We start from the raw sequence: 12,970 nt of genomic DNA on the forward strand, positions 1-12,970 counted from the left end.
TGGGAGAAAATATTTGCAAACGAATCATCGGACAAAGGATTAATCTCCAAAATATATAAACAGCTCATGCAGCTCAATATTAAAAAAACAAACAACCCAATCCAAAAATGGACAGAAGACCTAAGTAGACATTTCTCCAAGGAAGACATACAGATGGCCAAGAAGCACATGAAAAGCTGCTCAACATCACTAATTATTAGAGAAATGCAAATCAAAACTACAATGAGGTATCACCTCACACTGGTTAGAATGGGCATCATCAGAAAAGCTACAAACAACAAATGCTGGAGACGGTGTGGAGAAAAGGGAACCCTCTTGCACTGTTGGTGGGAATGTAAATTGATACAGCCACTATGGAGAACAGTATGGAGGTTCCTTAAAAAACTAAAAATAGAATTACCATATGACCCAGCAATCCCACTACTGAACATATACCCTGAGAAAACCATAATTCAAACAGAGTCGTGTACCACAATGTTCATTGCAGCACTATTTACAATAGCCAGGTCATGGAAGCAACCTAAATGCCCATTGACAGACGAATGGATAAAGAAGGTGTGGTACATATATACAATGGAATATTACTCAGCCATAAAAAGGAACAAAATTGGGTCATTTGTAGGGACAGGGATGCATCTAGAGACTGTAATACAGAGTGAAGTAAGTCAGAAAGAGAAAAACAAATATCGTATATTAACGCATATATGTGGAACCTAGAAAATGATACAGATGATCTGGTTTGCAGAGCAGAAATTGAGTCACAGATGTAGAGAACAAACGTATGGACACCAAGGGGGGAAAGCGGTGGGGGGGTGGGGGGGGGTGGTGTGACGAATTGGGAGATTGGGATTGACATGTATACACTGATGTGTGTGAAATGGATGACTAATAAGAAAATAAATAAATAAACATTAAAAAAAAAGAAAGAAAAAGAAAAATCTAGAAGTCATCATTGATTCCATTGATTTGTTTCTCTTTTTTTTTTTTCAATTTCACAGCCAATCCATTCACCAAGTCCTATCAACTCTTCTTCCTAAATGTTATAAAAAGCTGCCCACTTCTTTCCTTCATCCCAGCATCATCCACGGCCCAGACTCCTAAAGTAATCTCCTACCTAGTAACCCTGTTAACACTTTTGCCTCCTGCAATGCATTCTCCATAAAGTATCCAAGGTGCTTGAAATTCTCTAGTAAGTCCCATTACAACTGAAATGAAAACGAAATCCTTACGGTGGCTTAGCTCCTGACCTTTGTTGGCCTCCTACCCTCCAGGATAGTTCTCCTCTGTCTCTCTCTCCGGCAACACTGACCTCCTCTATGGTCTTCAAAACAACAAGTGTATCCCCCACAGAGCCTATGCGGTTGATGTTCCCTCCTCCTGCAGATCTTCTCTTGACAAGAAGCTCCTTCTTGGCATTCAGACCACAACTCAATGCCACTTCTTCAAAGAGGACTTCCAAAGCACTCTTTGAAAAGTAGCCCTCTTTCCCCCTATTTCCCCTCATTTTTAAATTTCTGGGTATATAATCCACTTATCTCTTTAGAATATGAGCTCCTTGAGGGCAGGGGCCTTGTTCACAGGTACATAGATACTCTATCAATATTACTGAATGAAGGAATGAAAAACTGAATCGATAAATGAATGAGTAGGGTAATAGAGGGGAATGGTTACCTTCTTCTCACTGCTTCTCTTCCCACTAACATCCCTCATGTCACTCCCAATTTTGCCAAAGAGTAAGCAAAATGACTAGGAATCAAGCAATGAAGAATACAGGACATGTCCTAAGGAGCAGTATGCAAAGGGTATAAACAGGCATTGGGGGGAGAAAATCTTAATGTAGGAAAGAGAAGAATAGACTTTTTAAAAACACCATAGCCTCTTACTCAATGATGGACCTTCCAAGTGAGGAATACAAAAGTAAGAAATGCCTATGTTCTATAAAGCATTATGTAAATTGTATTTTCTGAGTTGAAATATTTAAAATACACTAGGAAATATGTTACTGAGTGGTGACTCCTTTTACGAGGATTTATATTAGATCAAAGTGAGCATTTTTATCTATTGAGCTTTCATGAAGCAATATAGCCATGTTGTTAATTGATGAGAAGCACTATAGGATTACATCTTTTTCATGATTGACTCATAAATAGGCAATTAGGGTAAAGGTGATCAGTAAAAAATAAATATACTGCTTACATTTCAATGGAAAATTGGCCTTAAATAATAGATTTCTGGAGAAATATCTTTTAGTTAAATTTTAGTTTAATTATTCTGCTCAAGGAAACTTAAAGAGACAGTGGCATAGAGAATATTGGAGTAAAACTGAAAGCCTTTGTATTCACTTGTATTCACATAAGCTGACCAGTCCATGACTCTGAAGAGCAGAATTTTAGTGTAATTGCACATAATACACATTTTTTTGTTTTGGTTACAAAAATCATTATCTGACTATGCTTGGACCTCTACATAATATAGGAAAAAGTTGTTTCTTAACAAAGGCATATTAACTAGCCTATTAATAATCAGATTCCTAATATACCTTCACAATCTGAAATTTAAAAACTGCATTCCTATTATGTTACAGATTAATACTTGTTCTCAGAACTATTTCCAAAAAAGAAAAAAATTCTTACCAGACATAAACTGTGTAATAGAGGATAATTCCATTTGGCTCCAGGGGTGGTTGCCATGACAACTGTACCGTGACACCAGACAACTGTTTTACAGAGAAGTCTTGTGGGGGAGAATCAGGAGCTGAAAAGTTAGGATACATGATAATGCATTTTATTAAACATATATATGAAAAAGTTAAAATAGAAATGCACAAAATTTTTATTATGAACTTTCTGGTAAATGAATCAGGTACAGTGCCTTTCTCCATTGGCTTGAGAGACTGTTTACTTTCAAAATGAGATGATAAAAGAAGATTTTGCATGGTGGTGTTAGAACATCTGTTTCTGTGATTCAATGGAAAAAAATATTTCATGAGAAAAAAAGAACAAGGGCTATGTCATTGTGATTTACCTACTGTTCAAGTACATCTTGGTAAATTATCATCCTCTAATAAAAACAAAACTATTGGTTGGGGTGAATAAATATACAATAAAAGAGCTCCACGAACAATAAAAAGAGATGGGAAAAAAACACGCATCCAGGAAGTGGAAAAGTGATAAGTATAACATTGTGAGAGTATTTAAAACGACTGACCTCACAAATGAAAACTACATTCCTCAATTTCAGTAGTGTCATTAAACTGCAAAATAATATCAAAATCTGTTCACTGAGTCTTCAAAATTGAATGGGTTACAAAGGAAATGCCAATGTAGCACATAAACAAGAATATAGACATTTTAGGGTCTACTTCTAATTGTGCTATAATAGTGTAAGGATTTAAATATTTTAGCCATTCTGAATTGAATAAACACTAAAAAAATTACTGTAAACTAATTAGCAAGTTTATATTTCCACTTAGATAAAACATTTAGAATGGCACTTCTCAGCTCCTGTATAACAGCATAGTAATGTCTTAGAATATTAACACAATTTTTTTGCATGTAAAAGGGTATAAATTACTACAATTTTGATCATTGTTTTAGTTACGCATGGAAAGTGAACTCATAGCTAATAGAAATTCTGAGAATTTATTCAGATCTTTGAACAGTGTTATAGATTAGTATTTGTGCAAATCACTTTTTCCAATAATTTGGAGAAAATGCTGCCTGAATTATTATATTTTCTTTCTGATTTTCTGAGTAATCTCCACTATAGTGTACACATACGTGTGTGTGTTTTCATTATTTTGGTAACAACAGTTTTTTTTAATAAACTTATTGAGCAGAGAAAAGCTTTATGACATGAGTTCTATAGAATAACAGTGACAGCTAATTTATATTTTCAGTTGGTATTCTCACTGGCACTATAATAAAAATGCTAACAAATATTGATTATCGCAAGAATCCATATATCATTTGGAGATGTCTGTTTCCCAAGATATGAATTACCTCTAACCAAGAACTCTCTTTCATCTGTCAAAACAAAAACCTAGAATATTTTTTTTCTGAATATCATTGCCAAACTTAACTTTTGTTTATTATTAGAAAAAAAGGATTTTAATCAAAACTAGTACTGATATAGAATATTATATGTTGTAACTAAGCATTTTTCTTCTATAATATTCTTTAAGATGTTTATGTGGAATATCAGTTCTTGGTGTTTTATATTTAATCTTCAATATATTCTTGGGTATTTTTTTATGTAAAACATTTTATTGCTAAATAAATGTAATTAACATGCCTTTTTAAATAAAATACTGAATATCTACTACAGCAGACTAAGTTTCAATCATTTTAGCATTTGTTAAAATAACCTTTGTATTCAGAATTGCAGTTTTAAAAAATGAAATGGGAAAAATTAGATTAAATAAATGCAATATCTTTTGCAATCTATCCAAGTCATCAAGACAGAGCATATGAGGATAGATAAGGGTCTTCGTAAGGCTCTCACTCACTCTGCTTGGCATGATCTTTCCTATCCCTCACCCCCCCTCTACTCGTCTGTCTTCAGGTCACAGTTTAAACATAACTTAATCAGCTACGTTTTCCTGGATGCTTCAGAGTAGCTAAAGTTCCTTGTTTTTGGTCCTGGTGAACACTTAAACCAGTAATTAGAATAATAAAAATTACTTGTCTACACATTTGTCAAATTTAGATCTCTTCTGCTGAACTTCAAGCTCCATGAAGGCAAGGAGCTCCTACTACCCAATAAAGCAAAGCTTCTCAGGCCTTTATCCATTCTAGCTTTGCTATAATTTTTCTAAAAGAGGTCTTGTTCTTCACCCTATTCCTTAGCAATTATATCAATAACTGGGCCAAGGACTTAGGTGGAAGTTTACCATGACTCTGCATTTTTAACAGCCCAGGTAATTTGGATGCATAGTATAATTTGAAACTATTGACTTGAGTGGTAATAAACTCTGCCTGTTCAAAATATATGTTCACTACTGGTCTAGGGTCCTTCATATAAGACCTCAGATTCTTACTATAGGGACGATTTCATTAGATTGGAAATAAAGAGGGTACTATGTCTATTAGGGCATTGCTAAAATGATTTAATACATCTTTCTTAGACATTACCTAAGAGAGAAGGAGAGCTAACCTTCTTCCCTAGACTTTAGCCATTGTCTCTTTGGGAGAACTTTTTTATTTGGTTAATTTTCACTTTGAGGGCAAGAAGAATCTATGAAAAAAATGAAAATTTGGGCAGGTGAGTTTTGCTGAAGAAAAAAGCATGGAAAGTAGAGTCAATAACTAAGGAAGACTAACCCATGAGAAGACTTAGAAACTGGGGCAACCCGTTCTAAGTTTCTAGAACTGGGGGTAGAAACTAAGATCTACCAGTTTCTGACCCTGGTAGATCACCTTACCAGGATGCTTTGGTGAAGTATTTTGGTGGAGGAGAAAACAAAGAGGGACCTGAAATGGGGGAAGAGGGCTTCTGAAGACTTTATTACTCGGAGTAAAGTAAGAAGAATGCAGAGAAAAGCCTTTCTTCTTCTACAAGCACGTAACATACATTCTGTCCTGGTGAATGACTAGAATCTGAACCACAGAGTGCAGCTTAGTGTGAAGTTGGGGAAACCTGAGAGGGTGAAATAAGATATTCTACAAACACATGTTACATCCAGACCTACCCCTCTTCGCAATGGGACTTCCTTTTACAGAAGAAAAATAACATTCTCAAAATACCCAATGTAAAAAACATAAAATAAATCCAAATCCCAAATATATCTCTCAAAAGTAATTTTCTTAGCATGATATATGCCTATAACTTGGTGAAGTAGTATTGTAAAGTGGTCTCAGTAGTAAAGTTGATTTTATTCAGGTTAGGAAAATGTAGGCTTAAATATTCAATATGAAGGCTATTAACATTCAGGAATAGCATCTTGGCAAATTGTGTAGAGAAATCTGGAAAATAGCCTGAAGTCATTAGCAAGCTAATCCTAATAACAATAAAAAATGTTGCAGGTTGACATAACAGAATCTACTACAAAACTTATGTAAATGTCTATTCTTATGAATGTTAAAGTTGAAAAACACAGTCATAACATATACTGATTGATGTTCAAACTATTCGCACCAAAATTTTAGCCTTAAAAATTCTCATGGAGGGCTTCCCTGGTGGCGCAGTGGTTGAGAATCTGCCTGCTAATGCAGGGGACACGGGTTCGAGCCCTGGTCTGGGAAGATCCCACATGCTGAGGAGCAACTAGGCCCGTGAGCCACAACTACTGAGCCTGCGCGTCTGGAGCCTGTGCTCCGCCACAAGAGAGGCCACAATAGTGAGAGGCCCGCGCACCGCGATGAAGAGTGGCCCCCGCTTGCCACAACTAGAGAAAGCCCTAGCACAGAAACGAAGACCCAACATAGCAATCAATCAATCAATAAATAAATCTTTAAAAAAAAAAAAAATTCCCATGGAAAAAAATATTACTGACTTTTTTTTTACAGAGCTTGGATGACTTCAGAATTTTAAAAAATGCATTTTATATCTGATTTTACTGAACATAAATCTGACTTTGCAAGCTTCTTTTAAACCATGACAATGAAATCTCTGTATAAAGCTGGTGCAGCACACAAGTGCTACCCAAGGCTGGAGAATTCTTATATCTTCATTCTGTATACATGTTTTTTGAAATGTGATGGATTCAGAATATATCACTATTCACTGCTATATTTACCATCTTCTTCAGTCAGCACACTTATGGGTGCACTCCGAACTCCTTCACCTTTGAGTGTACTAGCTGACACCTCAATTATATATTGTGTATACTTCTTCAGTCCTAAATAGAAATAAAATAGATAAGACTTACAAAATGTCCCTTAATTATATGCAAGAAGCAAACTATGAAATGTCTCTTAACACTCTCTCAAAAGTAAAAACTAAATGAAAATGTAGTTCTTGGAATAGTAACTCCTATTATGAAGACAAAATATTAAAAAATGTGGGAAAGAACTGACTTAGAGTAGTCTTTCATATGACCTGCCATAAACTTCTAGTTTTTTTACCAGAAGGCCAGAATTGTCACACCCTGTATAAAGCTAACCACACTTACCATTTCTAATATAACAACAAGCTAATATTTTGTGGCCACTCTGTCAATATAAATGTAAATATCCAATATTATATATATTTTTACCTTTAATGTTCTGGGTCAAAGAGGTTGTATTTATAGTTCTTTCCTCACTTCCATTACTTTTCTTGAGATAAATTGTATATTTTTGTATAATTCCATTGGGACTATTTGGGGGAAAAAATGATAGCTCAATCTCTCCAGAGGAAATGTTTTTGTAAGTAATATTTTCTGGTGCACTATCAGGCACTGAAAAAAAACAAAAATATACATGCATAAAACAATTCCACCCTAATAGTGCATTCTGCTGAAGTTTTCGCTCCAGTGGATAAGGATGTGTATACATGAACATTCATTAGAGTGCGATTATAATAAACATCCTAAATGCAGTAAAATATGGGTAAATTATAGCACTTACGACTGCATAAGACAAATTTCATTTCAAAGAAAATTCATACTACAACTCTACAGAATAATGTTTATAGGATGATATTTTTATTAAAATACCTGAGACTATATTAAACTGTCTTACATTGCAGTACATGCAGATAAAGTGGTCCCTTGGTATCTGCAGTGAATTGGACCCTCACCCCCACCCCCTTCATGGATACCAAAATTCAAGGATGCTCAAATCTTATATAAAATGGCATAGTATTTGCATATAACCCATGGACATTCTCCTGTATACTTTAAATCATCTCTAGTTTACTTATAATACCTAATACAATATAAATGCTATGTAAATAATTGTAAATACAATGGAAATGCTATGTAAATAGTTGCCTGCCAGCATGCAGCAAATTCAAGTTTTGCTTTTTGGAAGTCACTGCAATTTTTTTTCAAATATTTTCAACCCACAGCTGGTTGAATCTGTGGATACAGGGCCCACAGATACAAAGGGCTAACTGTACAAGAAGGAGGACTGAAAAACACTTAAAAATTGATTCTGCCTTTCATTAATAGTGATAATAATACATAAATGATTAATAGATTAGTTTTGATATACAACAAGACCTATGACAAGACAAGAATCCTCTCCTAGATATAAGGTTGCATATAATAACCTGGTAACAAAACAGTCTACTAAGGATACAGGATATCAATAAATAAAACACTAGTTTTCTGTATCTACTAATGTTCTTATTATATTGAATGTAATGGTCACAAAATGGTTTTCTACATATATTCAAATACTAATACTACATGTGGGATTCCAATTCTGCCAAAATACTGGAACAGATAAACACTAAATTGAATGACTATTATAATTAAAAGAAGTAAAACTCTGCATAAAATTAACATTTTTCTTGTCACGTAAGGGAATTGCAGAGCTGACAAGGGAGTCAGAAATTTCTGGTGGTCCAAAAACAAATGCAAAAAAACAAACAAAATAAAATCAAACAAACAAACAAAAAACAAAGTAAAAACAAGAATCCTGAGATGGAAGCTGGTACTAAAGCCTGCTCTGCCTTGGAGGGTACTGGTCAATCCTGGTGACTTTGAGTTTCTGTATTAACAGCTGTGTAGAGTGCCAGAAAAAGAGTATAAAACCTTGGGCCAGAAGAAGGATAAAGGATACCCCTGCATCAAGAATTGGAACCCCAAAAGAATGCGATTTCAACTAGGGCCATGATATTGGCCATCTCTGGGGGCACCTTGAATTCTTCTGCAGAGTACCACAGAACTCAATGTGAGTGGTAACTCCTAGGCTTGTGCAATGTGGTGTATTCACTCTCAAGGACTAGGGGGTGAGAAGTAAGCCCACCGTGCAAAAGAGGCCAGAAAAGTAACTTTTTTCCTCTTGCCACTCCTCTGGATGAAGAGGTGGAATAGAAAGAAAAATTACGCATTTTTGGAACTGTAAGCCTATCCCTATGAGCATATGTGGCCTAAATTCATGCTACCCATATAGCCTGAAAAGACCTCTACTTCAGAATATAAATTAAAATGAATTTGAGTTGCCATTACTCAAAAGCAACTAGCAGAAGCAAACACACATTTTCTTGGAAGAAACTCAACTTCAACTCAGTCTACATAAATTTCCCACAGATGAAGTTTCAAGGAATATGAACTCACTGATAAAAGTCACAAAACACACAGGCAAATCAGGCACCAATAGTTAAAGCCAGAAAAGAAAAAGGAAAACACACACATACACACACAGCAGTCAGATTTCAAAAGACTTTAGATACTGAAGTTATCAAAGAATAAAAATACAAATGTTTAATATATTTCAAGAAATCAAACATTTGAAAGTATGAGCAAAGAATTCTTTAGATAATAATAAATAATGTAAATAACCAAGCAGACTTGAAAGAGAACCAAATAGGACTTGTAGAATAGAAAAAAAATAACTAAAATTAAAATTCTCTTGATGCACAAAAAAGCAGATTAGATATAGTGAAAATTTTAGCAAAAAAAATTTACAGTATTGAATAAATTATCAAAAAGTAACTCAGAGAAAGAAAATGTAGAGAATATAAAATGGCAGTTAAGAGACATAAAGGATATACTAAGGGGGTCTAAGAAAGTAGAGAAAATGAAGAAGAAGAAATATTTGAAGGCATAATGGCTGGGACTGATCAAAATTGTTGAAAGATATCAAGCTTCAGAACAAGGAATCCCAATAAATCTCAAGCAAAATTTTCTTTAAAAAATCATATTTAGGGGCTTCCCTGTTGGGGCAGTGGTTAAGAATCCACCTGCCAATGCAGGGGACACGGGTTCGAGTCCTGGTCCAGGAAGATCCCACGTGCCACGAAGCAACTAAGCCCATGCACCACAACTACTGAGCCTGCGCTCTAGAGCTCGTGAGCCACAACTACTGGGCCCAAGTGCTGCAACTACTGAAGCCCACATGCCTAGAGCCCGTGCTCCACAGCAAGAGAAGCCACGGCAATGAGAAGCCCGCGAACCGCAACGAAGAGTTGGCCCCGCTCACTGCAACTAGAGAAAGCCCGCACACAGCAATGAAGACCCAATGTGGCCAAAATTAAATAAATAAAATAAATAAATTTTAAAAACTCATATTTAGACACATCATTGTGAAAGTACAGAATACCAAAGAAGAGAAGATCTTAACAGCACCAGGAAGAAAACAGATCATCTACATAGGAATGACAATTAGACAGAAAAGTGACCTCAGTTGAAAAACTAATGGAATTCTAAACCCAGAACAATTAACAAGAGCAAAATAAAAGCAAATTCAGACAATCAAAAACAGAGAGAAAGCCATCAACGCAACCTCAACAGATGAAACTGTAAACAATGCACTTTAAGCAGAAGAATATTTGCTGGAGATGACAGATCACAGTTGGAAAGATACTGGTTTAAAATTGCCTTCATAGAAGAGTAACAATAATGACTAACTTGACGGTTAAACAACATAAACTAAATATGTGCATATTATTGCCGTTATAGAGTCCTGATATAAGTCCTTTCCTTTCAAAAGAAAGAACAGAACCTTTTTTATTGGTAGTCTAAATACAATGGATATAAAAAATGCTACTAATAAATTTAGTAGAGAAAATTCAAAAGCCTTAAAAATGTAGAAACGGTACCCCCTCACCCCCACTGTTACCTGTTATGAAGTGCATTGCATCTAAAGCAGACTTAAGAGGAAAAACTGAGATAAGAATGTTGATATTTCTAAAACTTAGGGAAGAACTGTAATTCAATACATAACTTGATATAGCAATATATAGCAATATAATCCTACTATCTCTTCCCAAAGACTCAAAGTCTTCTCTACTATTTTTCCAAGCCAAACCATTAAATTGAGAAAAATCCTCAACTACCCTGAATGCTTTCTTAGCCTTCTGGCTGTAAGTGAAATCTTGGAACTGCTTGAGAACACTACAACTCAGCACTCTGGGGTAACAGATAGCTATTTGTTTTTCTCTCATCATTCCTATAACCATAGGGCCTGGAAGTCAAGTATTCATGCTTTTCTTTGCCATATCCAGATCTATTCTTCTTCTTCCTGAAGAACTTGAGGTGTTACCCCTTCTTTAAGACAATCACCTAGTGGTACTCTTCCACTTCTCCACACGTCTTAAAAAGTTTATCGCCTGTATGACTGACTTCCTCTCTACCACTCTCAGAGATGTCAACATTGATGGAAATGATCTGTGCTATTCCGTGGACTCTGTATTCCTCGAGCTCCATAATTTCAATAATCTTTTCCTTCACCTCACTTTAACCACTAGCTTTCAAGGCAACACCTGAGGGCTTGTCATTACCAATAACTGTCAGTATTTCTCTCTTTGGCAACCACCTATCTTTCCAGCTGACTGACCCTTGTATTGCCAATCCAACAAGTCTTTGACCCTCATCAAATCTTCACTGTCCATCACCTCCCTTATGTCCTCATCTCCCTACTTACTCAGGTCAGAGTCCACAGTCTATCACTAAAATCACTCCCTAGCAATCTCCAGAAACTCCTTTTTCTATCTTACTTTTCTTGCAAGATTCCAACTTAGGTTAAACTGAACTCAGGGCTAGTTCTACATCTGCAATGTAACAGCTAAAAATGTCTGAATAAAATACCACTCCATGCTCACTAGCCTTACTTTAATTTATAACCTCAAATCTCAAATCAATCTTTTCCACTGCTTGGCAGCCTATCTATTTTTTAGTTAATTCAGTCTCCTCTGTTATGTATGTTTTCACCATATTCTCTCTCCACAAACATCCAATATCTCTTCCCCCTCCTTATTCGAAGCTGATAAACTTGCTTCTAATTTCATTGAGAAAATAAAAACCTTCAGAAGAGGACTACATACGTTCCTACCACCCCTCTTCCTTTAACTGACTTCTCTCCTTACTCCTTTCTAAAACCTAGCCCACTTCAGCACTAGATTCCACTCCATCTACCTAGTCAGACTTTAGACTTGACATTCTTTCCTCTCTGTTGTATTTTTAGTTTTTCTCTCTTCACTGAATTATTTCTATCATTGTATACATGTAAACACACATCAGCTATTGATCCATTCTATCCTCCACTTTATATCAACATTCCTCAAAATTTGCCTTTCCTCATTTTCTCCACTTTCTTGTCTGTCATGCTCTCTTAAGTCCCACTTCAATTAGGCATTTCCCCCCATTTTTAACCATGAAACCTACTGTCATGGAGTCATCAGTGAACTCCATCTTGCCAAACCACGAATCAACTGCATGCTCTCATCTTACTTCACTGTCAGCAGCATTTGACATAGGAAATAAATTGCTTCTCCTTTAAAATATCTATTCATTTGACTTCCAAGACATGACCTTCTCCTGGTTTTCCTCCTACCTGACTGGCTCCTCCTTGACTTCCCAAAGTCTCCATGTCCTATTGCTCGAGGACATAGTTGTATGCTTCTTTTCATCTCTATCTACGCTCACCCTGATGTAGTGTACCTCATCCCTTGACTTTGAATACCAGAGATGTGATGATGCCTTTAAATTGTATATTCAACCCTGGATCCTTTCCCTGAGTTTTAAACTTATATGGCCAATTGCTTTCATGATAGGCACCTGACTATTTCAAACATGTTCAAAACATGGACTTCTGAATTTTTCAACCTGATCTCTTCCCCAGACTTCCTCATCTCAGTAAATGGCACCTCATTCACCAAGATACTCAGACCAAAAACCTAATAATAAATCTTGAGTTTCCTCTTTATTCCCACATCCAATATATTCAGCAGCAATCTTCTAAAATTGCAAATCATATCATGTTCTTGTCTCATAATTCTCCAATAGCTTCACATGAAAATTAAACACTAAACGTCTTAGTATGGCACCTAAGAATTGGCATTGTCCACCTCTGCCTGCCTCTCTCCCTCCTCGTCCGCTAAT

At 35.8% G+C, this 12,970-nt stretch overlaps 1 protein-coding gene across 9 annotated transcripts in view; it reads right to left on the reverse strand.

The window, feature by feature from the left end:
* The window catches only part of PTPRQ (protein tyrosine phosphatase receptor type Q), a 258,054-nt gene that overhangs the window by 149,567 nt on the left and 95,517 nt on the right, over positions 1-12,970 (reverse strand). For all 9 annotated transcript variants that reach the window (XM_061204869.1, XM_061204868.1, XM_061204865.1 and 6 more), the window contains 3 exons: positions 7,196-7,378; positions 6,737-6,838; positions 2,634-2,754 (listed from right to left, as the gene is read on the reverse strand). In XM_061204869.1, the coding sequence (XP_061060852.1) occupies positions 2,634-2,754; positions 6,737-6,838; positions 7,196-7,378 (406 nt within the window). The remainder of the gene's footprint in view (positions 1-2,633; positions 2,755-6,736; positions 6,839-7,195; positions 7,379-12,970) is intronic.

This window comes from Eubalaena glacialis, chromosome 11, assembly GCF_028564815.1.
Source record: "Eubalaena glacialis isolate mEubGla1 chromosome 11, mEubGla1.1.hap2.+ XY, whole genome shotgun sequence".
Taxonomy (NCBI): Eukaryota; Metazoa; Chordata; class Mammalia; order Artiodactyla; family Balaenidae; genus Eubalaena; species Eubalaena glacialis.